This window comes from Parus major, chromosome Z (genome assembly GCF_001522545.3).
Source record: "Parus major isolate Abel chromosome Z, Parus_major1.1, whole genome shotgun sequence".
In the NCBI taxonomy this organism is placed as follows: domain Eukaryota; kingdom Metazoa; phylum Chordata; class Aves; order Passeriformes; family Paridae; genus Parus; species Parus major.
The window spans coordinates 21,948,602-21,968,683 of record NC_031799.1 but is presented as its reverse complement, the minus strand read 5'-3'; the positions used below and the strand labels follow the sequence as shown (position 1 = coordinate 21,968,683).

Sequence of the window (20,082 nt, the reverse complement as noted above, 5' to 3'; positions counted from 1 at the left end):
ATGGTAGTGTTATTTCAGAGTGGTGTAAACCAGCCTGGGTGACACTCATGTGCCCTACAGCTAAACTCACTGCAGGGAAACCCACAGTCCCTTTTCTTCTGAAAAGCACCTAGGGGCTGATCAACAGTTCCTGGACTAAAGGCAAATAAATGAAATGCCACAAACAAGACAACACTCAAATGTCCTTGCAGCATTACCCTCCTCACCCAGAAGTGCTGACTAAACTTTACCTTTGCTGAAATGCAGGATGCAGAAGGAAAAGGTTCAGGATCAGCAGAAGTTACCAGGGTGCAAAAGGAAAGGGGTCAGTTCAGCAGCTCTTCTCTATTGCACACGGAGTGCCACAAACACACTACCTCATCAGAAAGGCAGGGAACAATGGGAAGCACAGTTCCTTTCTGTACTCCAGACACATGAGAAATCCAGGAAGTCTCCAATAATTGGGATATAAAGTTTTAAATTTTTTTTCTTTGTAAGTCAGAGCAAGCAGACTACCTGCAGAGAGCACCCTTTTAGGCAGAACAAGCAGATAGGTGTGTCTACCTATTTGCCAATTTATTATTATGAAAACCTCTAGAAAAACATGCCCATTAAACCAGGATTAACACAGTCCTGGAGGCTTCACTTTTCATCTCCTTTGTGCATGTGTTTCATGCAACTTTATTTATTTATAATAAAGTCCTTACTATTCCAAAATTTACTTTATTTCAAAGAGGTTTATAAACTTGGGTTTTCTTCAGTAATAGTTCACTAACAAACTTGAAGCTACCATTAGCAGGACTAAACACCAGTCTTTTGAGAATGAAGAAGAAGTAAACCTCAAAATGCAGTTATTGTTGGAAGATTAATTCTAGCTACTGATATCTAACAGGACAAAAACCTAAAACTAGGCACTCACACTGTGTACATTAAGTAGAGAGAAAAATGCAATGCATGTAAAAGTTTTGTAAACTCTTTTCTATAACATTAAAAATGACAACAGGATTTCAAAGGTGTTTTCAGTAATGTTCAATGGAGAGCAAACTTAGTTACTACATTGGCATTCCACAAAACATATTTACATTTGCAGAACCCGAGGGGACATCTTCAAACTACCATTTTTTTAAAGGAGAAAACCACACTATTCACGTGTGGACTTTATCACAACTCCTTTTCACAAAAATATTGATAGAAAATTTTGATACTCAAACAGTTTAAACAAACTTGTTACAGAACACAGATAGATCTGCAACATTTATAATACTCCTTCACCATGCACATAGCATTCTCACAATGCACCATTTCTTCTGAAACATATAATACATGCACTGGTGACAGTATAAAAATAAACAGAATCACTCTGTTGAAAAAAAATAGTGTAAGAGTGTTTCTCTCATTTGAAAAATGCATATTTTTTCCAGACGCTTAACAGTATTATTCTCTTACAAAAACTGAGATGTTCTACACAATTTTGGTTTCACTTGTGCTCACTTTGAATTGCATTACATATCCGAAGTGCTAGTATTCCCCAAACTTTGATCAAGAGCTCTTAAATTTGAATTACACAATGCTTAAAAAATAAATTTCGTATTTCTAGCTGTGTTGTAACTTTATTAAAGGTTTCACTTACTCTCCATGGTCCCAATAAATTATGTGTTTTATTGAGAGCAATTCCTTTACAATAGGCAAGATATATCCATTGTAACTTATCATTTGTATAATTAAATAAAAAGTCCTACCTTTCTCAAAGAACAGAGAACAGCATTCCTAGTGCAAAAACTAGAATTCAGTTGAAGCAGAGTTGCACTTCTCTCATATTTTGAAAAAAAGTTGAAAAATTTTACAACTGTAGAGAAGAACTGCTCAGTTAAAGCCTGCCTTAAACTTCATAATCCCAAAATGGTGTAACAGTCCCTTTTCTTCCAAGAACTTGTCAATGAAAGGTTGACATCCAGTTCCACCAGCCATTTAAAGAACGTGTACAAAAATAATTTAATTGGAATATTCTATGAAGCAGGTAATTTTACTAAAAGCTCAGACATTGAAATATTGATTCCTGTTAAAGGGACACCTACACTAACCAGTATTCAAGGGCTGATTAAACTATGTTTCCCCAAATCTTACTCCAAGAGATTTTTTTTTTCTTTTTTTTCTTTTTTAATTAGAAAAAATATAACAAATCCAAAACTGAGTCCATTTTTGGGGTGAGAGGTGGGTTTGCTTTGTTTCACCAAACATGGGAGAAGGTCCCTTTAACAAGGAAGGAGATAGGTATCACTTAATCAGGATGTGGGAATGGAATCTGTACCTATGGGTAAATGGCAATGCGTTCTGTGTTGGTTCAGCCCTTGGTTCTGAGTTCTGCGTCACTTCTGGCATCGCTCGCTCATCATCTGTCCCGTTAATGCTTTCCGGAGTTAAAGGAGACTGAATATCTCCTCCAGCTGATTCCTTAAGTGAAACAAACAAAACATTAAAATTACAAACTGACCTGCCCAGAAAGGTTATGTACATAAAAGCACTAACATTAATTCTTAAACAATACACAAAATTTGGTTAGTATTAATATAATGTTCAGATTTCCAACATACCTCATGGTCACATATCACCATGTGTATTTAATATAAAAGTATATTACCAAAAGATTCACATTATCCTGTATGAAACACATGTGGCCTATGAATTCTTTGCAAGTTCCTACCTTCCATTTATTACAGACCTCTCTCCTACCTGGAATTACATTCCACCCTCATTCTGATACATGGTGGATGACTCTTGACACTCAGAAATCTTGTCTTGTACTTTACATTCTAATGCAGTGAAAGAAACAATTCTGGTATTTGTTTCAAAATCTAGCTTTTGTGCAGTTAATTAACCAAAGTAAACAGTGGGAGGGCCATTTATGGCGTGTTCTCAGTTTCACCCATGAGCCATCTGTAAAGAATACTTGTTCAGCAAAGTATAGGCAAAAAATTTTCATAGGCATGCTAGTCTGGCCTAGCTCTTGCTGGTTATAGTATTATTTGGGGAGGAGGATAATCCAGCTACACCTAAGTGTACAGATACACATGCAATTGGACACCTGAAGAACTTTAATGGTTGCAGAAGGCACTGCCATGGCTTTCATTACTCTTCATTACACCAGCATGCACGTTTGTGTGTACATTTAAGTATGAAAAAGAACAGAATTGACAATTTAAAGAGGCAAATAAATTACTCTATACAAATGACATGGTTTTGTCTTCTACTACTGCCACTATTATTATTGTTAATATTATAAGCATCCAATAGGATACACAGTTTCCATTGACTTTCAATAAATGAAAGACTTTCTGCATCTGAAAGTTTTTCTTCTATTTTTTCTTTTTCCCAACCTACATTATATAGTCTAAAAAATGACATACCACAGCCTAAAAAATCTGGATAGCTTGTACCTTTAAGATAAAAATCCTATGCCACACTTATACCAGATACATAAAATCAGAGTTTATTAAAATGTTTTAAATGTGAATGCACAAAAAATATTTCAATAGAAGGAAAAAAAAATGTACAAGTTCCATCTAGGCTTATTTTTCAATAAAGTACTTCCACAGACTTCCACAGACTTCTAATATGAATGAAATTGAAGTAACAAAAATTAAGGTAGAAAAACATCCTAATTATGTAATAGTTAAAGGATCATGGCCTGCAAATTCATGAGCAAAAGAAACTTCAGTTTTCAATGTGTTTCTCTTCTACTAAAATAACAGTTAATCAGGGCTTTCACACATTCAGAACTACCCCTGCCTGGTAAGTAATTTATTTGCAGACAACTCTAATGGAGCTGACTACGAATAAGGCACCAAATATAATAGAAAAGCCACTTATACTGAAAAGCTTTTTCACAAATGTTTACAAATAATATGTTCCCATTTTATATTAATTAGAGGAGTAAAAGTATTTTAGAAACATTTTGTGAGATGTGCATCTGTAATGAAGTTTTTATTGCATACCATTATAACTTCACATGTCCACTCCAGATTTTACAAAATTGAGGATGACATTGTGATATTCAGTATTTAAATGAAACATAATAGTGGGGTATTCATCAAAAGACATCTTAAATTTCAACATCTTAAAAAAAATAAACCCACATACAGATAGAGTCATTAAACAAATAGACATTACAGCGCAGATCAAACTACCTTTTAGTGATAACTAAAAGGAACAGAAAGAAAATAGCTCAGTGGTTCTAAAATGAACTAACAAAAACAAGTTTTTGTTTTGTTATTTTATGTAATTTTAGTTGTTGAATAAGTTGTCTCAGTAAGGATACCATACACCTCCCTGGCACAGCTGTTCTTCACAGTGCTTCTCTGCACTGGCTGGCAATGGCACTAAGCCTGCTGGCTACCACCACCCCAACATGTATGGAACATTTGTTACAGAAATTCATATAAAATGGAACTTACATTATTCATAACATAAATTATGTTATGAAAGTGACCTTTTTTACAAGCCTGAAGTAAATTTTGTACTTCTACAAAGTCAGAGAAACTGACAAAAAAATTATAAACCAGGATCGTTTTACCAAAACCAAACACATCTTGCACTAAAAAAGATCTGATTGTAAAATTTTTCAGGCGATAGTTATTCCTAACAGTTTGCATAGGAGGTGCTCAGAATCACAGACAAGACCATCCTAAATTACCCATCCCACAATTTCAGAAACCAAAAAGGTCTTGCTCTGAAATGACCAGGGTAAAAAAAAAAGTTATCAGAATATAGTCATCCTTCGAAAAAAACATTTGAGGTTCTGATGGCAACTGATTGGGATGAAACCTTTCAAAAGTGGTGGGGTGCAACTGAAAACTGTACAAGCTGCTCTATTTGGTTCTGCACTTAACCTTAATTAAAGTCACTTTTAATAAATAAAAGGGGTGCAGGGAGGTGGACACAATTGTCAGGCTACTGCTTCATGTAGCTCAGTGAACTCCAGATCTAAGTGTAAGTGCATGGGGAAGCTTGTAACTGAGAATAGACTATGGGCAGCTTGCAAGATCCATGAATTTATGACAAGAACAAAATGATTCCCTATATTACAAGATGGATCCGAGAAATAGAAGGTGGTAGAGCAGGGGAGCCAGTATTTCAGCTTTAAATAAACATGGTAAGAGGATTGCAAGTTTTTATTAACTAAGGCACAGTTAAATGGACACCAGATGATATAGCTATGTGCATAGGTGGTCTTGGAAGTCCTAAAATAGATAACTTCTTTCTAGACCAAAGCCTCCAGCCATACCAAATATAGATAAATTGTGTACTATGATATGAATCTGTCTTCATACAGACGACTTTAAAGTACAGGTTCTCTGACACAGAAACAATGTGTTACTCTTCATCTCGAGAAAGCCCAGTGCACTCAATGGGACTTTTATACAACAAAGCAGCATCTCTCTTCTAATTTGGTGGTCCAGGCCACTGCCCTCCTCTGAACAAGTTAAGTTCTCTTTATAGTTAAGGTAAATGGTGATTTTATCTATTATCTGATATTCTGGAAAATTAAAGTAAAGTCTGCTGGTAGACAGCCATAGAACAGGGAATATTAAAGAATCAGGGAGAATGAAGAGTTGAAAATTTGTAGCAGCATTGCTTAGGGGAAAAGGAACTCCTGCTATTAAGTAACTGCAAATTAGGTTATGTATGGTTTTATTTCTACATGTGTTTCACACACACAAAAAAAAAAAAAAAAAAAAAAAAAAAAAAAAAAAAAAAAAAAAAAAAAAAAAAAATCCAAAAGAACATATTTCATCAAATGAAACAAAATATCAGAAAAACCCATGGAACTTCTACCTCCTGGCCATTGCACTGTATAGGAGCAACACTTTGCTACAGCACATAATGTCTGACAGAAACAACCTAACTCCAGTGGACTCTAGGCAAAATTTCTCTTAAGTTTTAACATGTCTAGAGTCTGTGAAATACTTGAACTACAAATACATACCAAATTCCTGAGATATTTTTGCTGTTATCTCTTGATTTCTCTTTCTCTGCAGTTTGCCAAGTTTTTGAATGGGATTCAGAATTGAAACTTACATATGGCACAGGTATTTTCAGGCTTGCATCAAACAACAGTGAACATCAAACGTCTTGTGCAGTGTTTCTGTTACACAGTTGTACAGAGATTTCCTAAAGATTCAATCTGTAAGGGCATACTGAGGCAGAAAAGTGTACTTTTACTCTTCTAGAATTCTGTAGTAGGGAGGGTGAGAACTGTACCATAGCCAGTACTTGGATTAACTGGTAAATAATGACATTTTTAAAAGCTGTACCAAGAGAAATAAAACATTCTATTTAAGTCTGATATTTATATTTTCCAGTTTTGATATACAGTATTTTCCTACTTATTACCAATTTAACACAGAAAGATATCTGCATGTCCAAGACTGCAGAGGGACTGATCCATTTAGATAACTGATTTACCATTATAGAATTTATATACCTCCCAATGTCAATTTGGGATTATTTGTTAATGCTGTCTAAAAAGCCGTTAAAAAAGCCAGGTTCCTGCAAAGTGTTTACTGACCATTAAAAATATCTCATTCCTCTTTCACCCTCACCCTCTGCAATGGAACACTATGCAAAAGGGGAAGAAGAGCTATAAAATGATTCAGAAAGGCAACAATTGAATTGTTTGCCTTGCAGCCATCTTTTAGCAGATGACAAAAATGAAAGCGGGTGCTCTCTACGGCCCCACCTTCCCTCCCTAGTACCAAGCACCCATCCTCCTCCCAGTCATAAATCCAACTGAATGAGCCCAGAAGTGCTGGAGTTTGCCATGATGCCAACACTTCTTATCTGTTCTAGACTCTGAAGCTCTTGATTTGCTTCCCTTCTGTCTAGGGAACTAGTATGTGAAGACTACTATGCTCATGTGTCAGCACTTGCACTAACTGTATTACTCAGAATAATACACTAGCTTATCAACACAGTGAAAAGCCAAGAGAAGAAAAGTAAGGCCTGAATTGGAAATTATTCTTAAGTGTGCCATAATGAAATTACAGCCCTCAATAGGCACTATAGAATCACTCAGAGTAACATTTCTGTAACTGCCTACAGTATAAAATGTTAGGTTTCAACTGTAAAAAGAACTCAGTACAGGAAAATTAACAACATTAATAGCTCACACAGTTTAGGAGAAAGTTTTAACCCTGATGAACTGCAAGACAAAAGCATCTTGTCTCTGAGTGAATAGCTCAAATTTACATCCAAACCACATAATAAGTCACTCTATGTGACAGTGTCGGATTTAACTTCTGAGTCCAAATTATTAATCAACGTGTCAAAAGAGAAGCATAATAATTTTTTTGCCTATAACATCAAGTAACTAGAGGCCTGGGTGAAGCACTTCACTGTTTCTAAAGTCAAGTGTATATTACTGACAAGCATAAAATATTGAAATACATACTTCCATTGTCTCTGAGAATTTATCAGAAATTTAGAGACAGTAAACTCATAAAACTCCCTGCCTTATTTTCTTTCCATTTCAGTGGAGCAAGCAGGTTCCCATTAGCAGCAAAAGCCAGCCTAGCATTTGGGCAAAATGCCTATTGGGAAAACATGAGGCTTGTTCATTGTGTATGTTCTGATTTCCACTGACTTCTCTTGCTTGGACACCAGATGTAGCTTTCTGGTAGCAATAAAACTATTTGTGCAGCATGCTGCAAACTGCCTGCCATCCTTACTCCATCAAAGAGCAGGAGCCTATTACAGTAAAAAGCACTGAAGATACACTGATTTAATGAAAAAAGACTCCCCAGAAAAATGGTTCAGTCTACTCGACTCAGGAATCCCTGCTGTAGTTTTGTAGCTGTTGCATTCTCCAAGAGAAGGATTTGTCTCCACTACTGCTAAAAACAAAGCTAACTGAGTCAAAAATCTTGGGCAGGGGGAATACAGGAGATGGGGCATAAAAGCCTCAAGGGATTACTTTTTTCAAAGCAAATTCAAAGTACTCATAATGAATTTTAGCCATAATTAATATAAATAAGAATATAGTAACTGACTCTCTGATCATGCCTAAATTAACTCAGTTCATGTTTTGAGACACCTTTTATAAACTCTCCCTGTACATCATGGATAACTGTAATAAAACTCCAGAACCAGTCTGTGAATGTATTGTCTTCCTTCAATGCATCTCACAAGAGAAAACTATACAGTAGGAAATAAGTAAAAATAGTTTGCTGTTTCAACCTTTATTTTTGGTGCAATAATTGTTCTATAGAAGTTAATTACAGTGCACCACCAGAAGTTTTGTGGATACAATGGGAAATACTACAAAAAGTGTTTAGTATAGCCCATTTACATAATCATGTTTATTAATTTTCTTGGGAAAGCTGAAATAAAGGAAAAGGAATATAAAAAACACCCGAATTTATTATAAAGCAAGTCCTTTTAACTTATTTGAAGTATACGTCAAATGTATTTTTAAGTATTTTATTTTCTTGACACTCTTTCTGACCAAAGAGAGGATTCACAGTAACTAAGAAATTAATTTTCATTTTTAATCTTAATCTCTTAATTTTAATCTTTAATTTTTAATACGTATGTATGTAAGGAATAATATAGTAAGCAGCATAGACAAGAAGTATGATGCTTGATTCAGGCAATAAGACTCACTTGAGAGGGTGTACTTGTTAGCTCCATTTTTTCATGGGATTTTTCCTTTGCTATTCGCGCAGCTTCCTTGAACTCCTGAAATTTTTCAGCAAACTGAAGGTACATATGTTAAAAGAATAAAAAAAAAAGAAAAGAGAGAAAGAGTAGGCGTGAAATAATATATTACATGCAGAACAGAATGCTGTACTTTTCATTTCACAAAGTCAAATTCTGTCAGTAATTTTTAAAATTTTTCTCCTTATTAGATATTCATTTAAATGAGTTGCACAGTGACATATCTTTAAGGCATAATACACACTCTTTACATGTCAGGAAAATGACAATGCAATGAAGCATGATCTGTTGCTGGTAGTTTTAAGAAACTCACCTCAGAAATGGCTAATAATAGGGACAAACTGCCTTGCATAGCTGCTTTCAGATTCAGATTTTACCCTCCTCAAACAACAATCTGTTTCTGAAGCCTAATGCAGTCACCATGAGCCTGGAAAGCTTTCAATGTAATTTGTTCTTTCATGACTGAAACAATACTGATTTCTTCCCAAATTTTAACTGCATTTTTAATTTAAATAGCTAATTAGAAAAGCAAACAAAAGGAAATACTGTGTTCATCTCTAGAAAGTTCACTGACATCAATCATGTTAAAGAACAAATTCATTGAACTAGAACTGCCTATTCTGAAATTGCACATGGAACTGCCTTATGAGGCTTTATTTCTATGCTTCATGTACCTATTCCAGAAAATAGCTAAAGCAGCAATTTAGAAATATAAGCCCCCTTAATCCTGAAAGATTAAATCAGTTTGTTAAGAATAGGGCCTGGTTTCTCTGGATAGAAAAGAGATTGGCTTCATAGTTCTCATCTTTCCACTATACTAATTGCTAGAGTAGCCAGCCACACATTTGTTTTTGTGTCCTACAGCTTTTATACAGAACATTATCTTAATATGATCAGCTAAAGAATGAAATTATTCTGCAAAAATATCAGAAACTTTTCCAGCAGCTTTAAATCTCTTTGGCAGCATCATATGAAGAAATAGTTTTGCACTCTATATATATATAAGGTACGAAGGCTACATTTTGTGTGGTACAACTTCACCAATCATTTTCAATCAGAACTTCAGTTACTACGCAAGACCTAAAAAAACCCTACTGTCTTTAAGGCTTATTCTGGTAGGCTGCTAGTATCAGAGGAAATGTAATTTCTCTCTACTTGTATTCTGTTTTTCATTTGTTATGTTATTTGAAAGCCTTTTTTTCCTGAATATTTAATCCAGCATCAAAACAAGTCTCAGAACAGATGATGAAATTGGCAACAGATCACCAGAACCAGATAATACTTTTTTAAGGCTTGTGCCTAAACCTCAAAATCTTATGGATAATTATTTAAATCAGCCTTAAGATCAGAGAATTATTAAATGGCAAATATGATGCTGAGGTTTGGAATAAATGGATGAAAACAAAGGCAGTAAAAATATAACAGCCATAGAAACATTAAAAAAAAAATATCATAGATCAAGACAATATTCTAAGTAAGAGCCAAAAAGCCCAGTTTGGTTGAGATTTTCACAAAGCTTCTAGCATTCTTTGAGACAAACAGGTAATGGATAATCACTATAGCTATCTCTTGATAAAATTCCTCACTAACAAGGATGACATCTCATGGTATGAAAAGAGAATTCTTCTGGAAGATCACCTTATTAAGAAAAAGGTGAAAAATTGTGCATGGAGACTACATAAGGCAGCTGCCAGTAACCATGGTGGCACTTTCCACTTAGCATATTCTTTAAGTTTCAATAAATAAAACAGGTAAGAAAAGCAAGACGGTAAGAGGGCAAACCCTAAAAGGAGTATTTCTTCTCATTTATCAGGATTCTATCAAAAGTGTAGATGTATTCTAAATGAGAAAGTAGTCTCAACTTCTCCTGAAAGTGAGAGGACATTCTGATTCTCCTACTGCAGCAGTAAGAGGGACTCTGCTAACAAATTATGGTCCTGTGAATATCCTCCAAAACAGGTATCTTTCAAGTATCACCAATATCTGATGGAGCAGTCTTGAGATGAATTTGTGGTATAACATTGATAAAAGGCCTAGTGAACAGATATAAATGTTTAATTAATTTTCTTCTATACTTTGTTTGTATGTGGAGATTAGACAGCCATTAATTTTCCATCAGACAGTCTCACTCCACTAATTCCTATTCACAATAATTGTACAGAAAAGAGGTTGCCATTGTTGCACTCTACCCTAACAATTAGTTCAGAAGGACAGGGGCATGAGCACAAAAAACAAATAGTACAAAAGTCAAACATGTACTATAAGATATGCAGAAAATAATGTGAGAATAAACAGTTTACTTTATCTACTGTGATTATTTGCATCATTAAACTGGGGAAATTGGTCATACGCTAGACTAGCTTTTTTTTGTGGTTGCAGGCTGCCTTTTGCTTCCTGGAACTTAAAACACTTAAAATCCTAAAGTGCTAGCTGTATCAGAGTGCTCTGGTAAACCTGGCTGTGATGCACAGAAGTGAGAGTAAGTAATCTGAAGGAGAAACAAAACAAGAAAGAGAATATAGATACAATTTCTTTAAAGTTACGGGGCAGATCTAATTCAGGTCTTTTGATTCCCAACCAAATATCGCTACCAATTCCAGTTGCTGAACAGCTTTTAATGTAAAGAAAAGTTTTCTTTCCCCATAAATACGTTTATAATTTTTTAAGTAACACAAAAGGTTTAATCTTTAGGAATTTAAGTAGCAACTAAATTGGCTATTGCAACTCACATGAATATCAGCTTAATTATTAAGATGTAATACAACAGGAACAGTATGATGAAAAGGACCCATAGATTCACCCTAATCTTCAGAAAAGGTCTGTGATTTTGTGTTTTTTCTTAATAAATTTGCTTATTCTTCATAAAACAGCACTCTGAGTAACAGCTCAGCAAAGAATAAATTGAGAAAAAATGTCTACAGTAGCCTTTCAGATGAATTTTTTAAAAACAATATACACCTTTATGTCAAAGGCATATTTAAAAGTCACAGACATCTGCTTGAGGGCAGTGAAAATAAGGGAATTGAAAGAACTGTAATTAAAAAGGAGACAGAGGGAGGACAAAAGAAGAGTTGAGGACAAAGCAGATTAAAAAAAACCCAATGCATTTTCACTGGCAAGGATAACCTAGAACTCGAAGTCAGGCAAACAGAGTGTGAATGACTACAGCAGGAGGCTTTGCCTTCAAAGAATCACCTATGAATAAGAAAAACAAGGTAGTCTACAAGAGTAGTAAGCTAGATTAGCATTTGTGCTAAAGCCATTGAAATATTAAGAAAAGTTATTACCATGTTGGTAAGCAAGTGCTTCTACACACAATTAACAGACAAGGTTTACAAGTTCACTGAAGCAATGATAAGTGTGCAAATACATATACAATGCCAGAATCACTCAGAACGTCTTGTGTTAGTGTTGCTTTGTGGAAAGGTAAATCAAGTGATTATAAAAGGAAGAAATCTTACAAGCTTGATGCTTGCCGAAATAAAGTAGCTGTACTGGGTCTCATTTTAACGGTTTTCTGGCAGGCTGTGCTTATCCTTGGATAGTGACAAGTCCTTTTCTAAAAGGGCTGATTTGATTACTCTTCCTTCAAACAGTTAGCCACCATTATTCCTTCCTGAAACATGGACATTTCTTATTGCATTTGGGTGTCCAAATCTTTTAACTCAAATATGAAAATTTTCTGCTTAATATAAAGACAAGTTTTTAAACTTGGACTGAAAAAAACCCACATTTACAGGTTCCTGGACTCATCTGCCAGGGCAGTAGCAAAAAGAAAGTAACGTAGAGAGGATGCTCAGAGGACCTATGCCATCAGTTTGAGAAACAGGGATTGCTGCTTTTCTTGGAATGAGGTCTATTTCCTTCCTGCAGAAGTAGACTAGAAAAGAAACTCATGTATCGCACATACTGCTTTAACAAACATTTCAACTTTTGCATTCCAGTAGACAATGTATTTTTCTTTTACACTGAATTTATTTCCCACTAGCTTTACAATTAGCTTTTTATGGCTGCAAACTTTGAAAAAACAGTAATTTAATGTACTACATCATAGAAAAGTGAAAGTGAATGTAGCCTAAAAGACAAAAATACATTTGAAGACTACCAGCAGTTTTTTTCTAGGAGATCTAAATACACAAGAACCACCAAACTGTTCACTTCTTTAATTTCTATCATGAAAAACTGTAATGGAAGAACAATTTTTAAAAAAGAAAAATCTAACAAATCAGTAATTATTAAGCATTAATAACAAAGTGTAAGAGGTTTTAATCTCGCTTTAATCTCTTTCATCGGTTAAAGGAAAAGATATCACACTTTTGTGCTTTTACATTTTAAGGATTCAGACAGAATATTTTTTGAAAATTACTTTTAAATAACAACAGTAGTGAGTATTGAGTCAAGATATAATGAGCAAGAATAAAATACACATAAGTAGCTTCACTAGATGAAACGTTGCCACTGGTCATACTTACTTTTGAAAGGTGATGTTCAGATGAAAATCCCAAGCCATAGACTGTATTTGCCCTACTATCCGCCCACTGGCCAAACTTCTGTGATGTTTTAGTAAATGTCATGTTGGGGGTGATGGTGCTGTTTATTATTGCCTGAAAAAGGTAATAATTGTAAAAAATGGGCTAAGTGGTTTGTTGTTTTTTTTATAGCCAACTCATAACTGAAAATACCCATATTGTAGGCAATTATCTGAATACACCAAATGAGACACACACTGGGAAATAGAAAACAGGTTTCTAGTTCAATCCCAGCTAAAATCGCCAAGGAGTATTTTTGCACACATTGTGTAAAAGGAGGAAAAGATGGGGAGGGGAGTAGACATCAATTCACAATTGCAAGCAATCCTTTAAAGTTTCTACGTATAAGGACTATCAAAGTCCTTTTATGTCTCACAGTTGTATTTCTTTGTCCCCTAAGACAGCGCCTCTCAAGTTGTCTGTCAGCTCCACTGCTGCTCTCCCCCAACCCCTGTTGCATATGAGATTCTCACTGAAAAAAAACCTCAATAAAACAAAGGAGCATATTTTCTTTATAAATTTCTGTTCTACAAGAGTCTGTTTCCTTCACACATTCAAGTGAGGATAACAATGGCAGGGTCATACACCAACTACAGAAGTGGAGCTACTCTTGTTACAATTTTTTTCTTTAGTTCTTGTTCTTGCATTTACATAAATCCTCTAGCATTTAACTTCTGATAATACAAGCACAAAATGCAATTACTAGGTGATAAGCTTGTTTCATTGAAGTTTCACTGTGTATTTAAACAGTATTTCCATCACATTAAAGAGTACATATGGAAGCACAAACTGTACAGATGTGAAGAATTTAACACTATTTTCTCAGGATGGTGACTGAGAAACTTTAACAACATAGAGATCAAGAACTACTCTCCTAAAATCAAGATCCTCTAGAAGTCAAAATCAGTCAATACTACTTGAGTGATATGGACTTCTGGATGGATATTGAAATATCTACTTATTTAAAGCAGTTTACTTTGCACCCTTTGCTTTTTGCTGAGAGATTTGGGTACCACTGTAGCGAATTAAAATTTTCTATGAATTCTACAGGGCAAGACTGAAAAAATTAAAGCTGAGGGGCCAGCCAAGCTCACAAATAGCACAAATCATAAGGTGATTCTTACATGAAATGTTGGAGAAGAGTGTTCTTCTCAAGCAAGGAAGTTCACAAGAATACATTGAATTACAACATGTAGAAAGACAAACATGCAGCAGCACAGATAAATTTAACAAAACTCTTTCTTGGTAACTTTGGCAGATTCACTGCCACTCACATTAATGAAGATGAGCAAATTTGCACATAGCCAATTCTTTCTGATAACCTTTGCCTCTAAATACAAATTTTGCCTACGACTGTGAACAACTCCTTGAAAATTCTGGAAGGCCTGAAATCTTACATTTGAGCCAAGAAACCTTATCAGATCCAAGAGAGGATTTGCTGTGTAACCAGAAAATGGAGAACCATCTCTAGCACTGCCTGAAAGACATCCTTCAGATTTCATACAGAAGCTGCTCAGTGAAGTCCCTAGTACACAAAACATGACCCTCCTTTGTTTAGGTATAAGGTTTGGAGGTCAAATAACGATATCAGACTTCTACTTGCACAATCACAACTGACCACCTTGAAAAGAGTCTTCTCCATAGCACACAGGATAAAATAAAGAATGTTGAATTTGAATATTGAGAGAATTGAAATATTGAGAGAATGAGAATATTGAATCCTGTGAGACAGGACTTCTCAGAAAAGAGGTGCTGTGGAAGTCTTTTTTACTTGTATGCTTCTTATCTTCTTTTGCACTGTTAGTGGTTGGAAGCTCACTTTTGAAAAACCAGGTGGAAGCCCAGAACAGAGCTGTGCAAGCTTATTTAATGCTCAATCTCACTTCCTGTGGAAGCTGACATCAGTAATATGCTTTAAATTAAATATCTTGAGTACTGTGTAGAACAGAATTTTCCTCCCAACTCAAGCTCTAGCTATGTTGTCTAGTCTGTTTAAGACCAGGCCCATCCATTGCTTGATTAATTGAAACTTGCATCACATAATTGAGTATTATGTCATGGACATAACTTCCTCAGGTCAGAAGAAAACTCCAATGCCAGACAGCTAAGACCTCCAACCAAAACACAGGTTTAAAGCCTTCATAACTGCGTTCCTGCAGTGACAACAGCATAGCTGGTTGCAGCTTAACCTAGTCAAAAACCTGGGAGATGTTTCTGCTGACCACATGACAGGCTGCAGCATGGAAAACCTCAACAGGGTGCCTGGTCCAGAATAGGATAGCTTTTTTGACAGCAGTCTGCATTTAGGGTAGGTTATGTTGACTGTCAAACCACTTTCTTGAGAGAGAGAAAAGAAGAAAGAAAACTTTTTAAAAATAATTGTGTTGAGAGAGAGTTGGTTGTGATTCTTCCCTTTATTTTCCAAGAGAGAAAAATAATGATGTTTCACTTCAGTATTCAGTAGACAGTATTAATCAAAACACTGGGAATTCTACATGCAGATCCCAGTAGTAAAAAAAAAAAAAAAAAAAAAAAAGTCTTTCACCGAATTTACTAATTTTACAAGGAAAAAAAATTTTTCCATCTTCTGTAAATTAAAAGACTTGGTATGCTAGGTCTCTCACATGCAAAACCATGCTTTCAGAAGTATAATGCTAGGCCATCCTACAAATACAGTCCAGTATCAACTACCTCGGGAAAGAACTAGATACCAAGCCCTTGTATATTTAGCTTAAAAAAAACACATTTATTTTTTAGATCAAAATTCATAATTAAGCCCTGTCTTGTCCATTCAAATGGGTACTGCTTTAACTGTGCGCCTCTAATCTGTATTTCGCTGCAGAGTTACCAGTATAACAAGTGTCAAATATTTCATCAACTTTTAAGAATGTTGTTTCCATAAATGAACAAGAACATCTTAAAAACAGAACAGAGTCAATCTAACAGGAAGACATTTAGCTTTTGAAGAAAACTGGTTTAGTTATCTTCAGGGTTTTTTGGAATTATAAAATGGCTTTCAAGTTTCCCTTTCATATTACTTTAGCAATGAGAAAGTAGGGCATATGTCTGAGCTGTTCATTTTACTGACTGCAAATCTAACAGCTGCAAGATATATAGTAGTGGTCAAATACGATTTTATCTTGTGCTAAAACTTATGGCAATAATACTTTAAGACACAGAAATTTTTAACTTCTTCAAAGGAAAATCACTGAACACTTGTGCATACAGGTCTTACTTAAAACATTTAAAAGATTGTCACTTTAAAGTGAGACAGTAATTAATATAACAAGATCATCTGCAGTAACACTGATGGGAGACTTGAATGAGTAGTAATAAATGCAAGGTTCATGGAACCTGCAGACTGGGAAACCACTCTTTTCCAGCATCTTCTCTTGTTCTAGATGAATATGAAATTTTAAGTTCATTTTTCTACCTTGTATCTGTGAAAAAAATTATCAGAGAATTAACTAGCACAGCAAGAACCACAATATACTTGATCTCCCTCCTTTTCTCAGAGATGGTGAGAGACAAAATGGAAAAGATGGCGGGACTTGGAATAATCCTAACATCTCCCGGTACTGGAGAAATAATGGAAGCTTTGTTCCATCACCCAAGAGAAAGAAGGACTGAAAGACATTTTTCCAAAGAACTCTGAAATGAGTATATACTTAATGAGAACTGAAAGCCTTAGCAACAACTGCTCAATGTTGCCATGCCATACTACCTAACAAATCTCATTTTTCAGGCTTCCTCTTGATTCCGAAACTGGTAGGAGAAAAAGTTCACATAAAAGATATTTACTCAGGAGGTCAGAGAAAACAGATTCAAATTGTATCAGATTACTTGCATCAAGATTTCTCTGCTATGGGCAACAGGGCTCCAAATACTGTGCATAACTATCAAATATATAGCCTGTACACTGAACACCTTATGGTCCTAGAACATTTTTTGTAGTCAAGATAGAGGAACATGCATCATATCTGGTGCAAGATATTTAAAGAGGAGACTGTAGCTTCAGAAAACATTACACAAAATGCATTAAAAGTAAGCATAAGTTACATCTGTAGGACCTGTCTTGGCTAAATCAAGCTCAAATAAGGAAAAAACCGCTCTCTTTCAAAATTAACCAAAGACTCCATAAGCAAACCCAGGTTGGAAACTGCAATGCACAATAGCGGAGTAAAGGTAATGTCCTTAAATGTTCTTTTGTTTCCAAGAAGTAAGGTTTAATGACTCTCAGATAATCAGTACAGAAGTTAAATTTTATCTAGGATGCTTCTGAAATGCACCAAATTAAAGAGAGAGAAGAGTGAGGGACAGAAATAGGATCTAAATCACACGCAAATCTAAAGTATATCTCTCTCCAACATTCCTTACTGCAGTCTAAGTAAATATACATGTGAGCTGCCTTTACTTACTGATTTACTGTTCAGCACCTGAGCACATTGTTCTCTCCACCATACAAACCCACAGGATGTTGTAAACCCCATGAGCACCCAGGTATACAATAAAACCTGTCTGGATCTATTCCCTCTGAGGGAGGGTCATGACAGCTTCAAAACCAGTAGGGTTTGACAAGCAGTTTTGGCCACTGCAACATGTTTTGTCAGCAGTGCTACTGACACCCAGCTATATGCCATGTAGCAAAGATTCTCCGGGTGCACTCAAAAATGTTTTATATTTACATTTAACTCTTTGCACATACAATGTTGTATATAAACAGACATGCTAAAAAAAAGATGGGCTTTGAAGTAAAAATAAAAAAACTCTCTGGAAATTAGGCTGGAAACCCACTTAAGATTCTTCCATGTATCCCTTCTGCTATTCACCAGTGCATGTTTCAGAGCAGTGCTGTGAATGCCTGAGGGAGTGGGACTCTCTAAACCATGACTGGGATTCTTCTGGGATCTTCATCTAAGACTTGGATGAAAACATTATTAGGATTGCAGCACCCACAGAGTAAACAGAAGTGATGAACTGCGTTATCAATATACCTTGCCATTAGTACTGGATGTAAAGGGAATGCTTCAATAGACAAAAGAACAACTAAACAGGTAAACAACTATTTGACAGTTTAATTCAGCAGGCATTCAGCAGGAGTTGCAACATCAGGATGAAGGCAGAGTGGATGTCAGAATAAGGATTTTGTATATTCTTCAGATCAGTTAAAACACTGCATTTTAAAACTGGTAGTTATAAACATGATTTCATACATCATCTAGTTCTAATCACAGTGTCTTTATTCATAAATACTGATTCAAAAGGTATTTTAATTATTTGACAGAACTAATTGAATCATTTGAAGGAAGGCACAAAGTAAGACTTAAAGCTGGAAAAAATCTGCTAGGCTCTGATTCCAGACTCAGCCACTTGAAGTAGAGATTTTTGACTATGAGATCAATTTCTATATACTTTTTTGTGACAGAAAATCTCCTTTTACATTTAAAATAGCAATATTCTAGATATTTTAAAAATGCAGGGTAATAATTTCCAGCTTTCAATAAGTATTCATAAAATGGCCATGAATACCACCATGCTTTAACAGAGTATTTTGTTTCCAATTATTGTGAACTAATGTATTTCCGAAAGCTTTTAATGAAAGTCTCTGGAAAGGATCACAACTTTTCATTACAGTCTGTATATCTTTAATGCCCTTAGTGTAGATTTTTCTGCTACACTGTTTGTAAAGTTACTGCTATTATAGCTATGTGGTTAGAAACAGTCAAGGATTTTCTGCACATCAAATTAATTCCTTAGATAACAAGTTTTACAAAAGCAGCAACTCAGCACAATATCCTTTCTAGTTAAAACAGAGGAGCAAACAAACTAAACAAACAAACAAAAACCAGAAAAAACCCACTAAAACCAAACCAACTGAGTCTAGATGAAAGCTTACCATTTATTAGGCAGGGTTTATTAGGAGGCAATCCTGGCATTCTCTACAGCAAAAATTGGAAGATTACATAACAAAGGATTTACTAAGTGATTATGGGCACTGAACAGATGTCCTTCATAATACTGAAGCTAATTATATTGATAAATGACCGAGCACAGAAATGAAAACAAGTTATTGTAACCCTATGAGTACTTTTTGTACAATTTTTTTGTCTTTTTAGCCTTCTCATAGCATTAACCAAAGAACAGGTCATCAGTGCAGCAATAGTTATTGAAGTCAATACAAGCATGGAAAACAGAATTTACAAATGAACACTTAAAACATATAATGAGCCAATGTTGCCCTTTTAATATGTCGTAATCTGTTGGTCAGATAATGATACAAACATCTGAAAAGAAATATGAAGAACATCAGACTAGAAAATAGTAACAAAAATGTTCCAGAGAACTAGGTTTTCTGAAATAAAATGTACCTTTGAGCCATCCAAACTGATTATCCTGTAGACATTTCTTGTGCTGTCATAGAAGTAGGACACAGTAACAGCATGCTTGCTGGTGGGAACCCAGTTCTTCTTAGTGTTTGGGTCAATCTGGAAGACATGAGCTCGGGTGCTGAAGATGGGTTGTTCCCTGAAGGACAGAGAGAAGAAATCATTAATTTAATTTGTACATACTATCTTTGCACACAAGCTGCCATTTGTGCCCATTTGGATGTACACAAGTTACTCTGCATGATAAACCTTGTCTCTTTTGAGTGTGTTGCTGCATAGAGCAGGAAAGTTTGTTAATACATATATGCAAGTAAAATGCAAGTCTTCTTAGGCAAAAATCAGCATTCAGTTGTGGAGTGAGATAAACACATCTCTAATAGAGACAGCATCTATTAGACATCTCTAATAGAGACTCAGCATTATCCCATCATCTCCCCAGATCTTCACTGCCCACCTATCCCTTTAAACTTAATGGC

General features: G+C 35.3%; 1 protein-coding gene across 1 annotated transcript in view; it reads right to left on the bottom strand.

The window, feature by feature from the left end:
* HOMER1 (homer scaffold protein 1) overlaps positions 1-20,082 on the bottom strand; it is an 86,278-nt gene that overhangs the window by 43,997 nt on the left and 22,199 nt on the right. Inside the window, exons 2-5 of the mRNA XM_015653126.2 lie at positions 19,589-19,745; positions 13,164-13,295; positions 8,638-8,730; positions 2,288-2,430 (exon numbers count right to left, since the gene is read on the bottom strand). Coding sequence (XP_015508612.1) covers positions 2,288-2,430; positions 8,638-8,730; positions 13,164-13,295; positions 19,589-19,745 — 525 coding nt within the window. The remainder of the gene's footprint in view (positions 1-2,287; positions 2,431-8,637; positions 8,731-13,163; positions 13,296-19,588; positions 19,746-20,082) is intronic.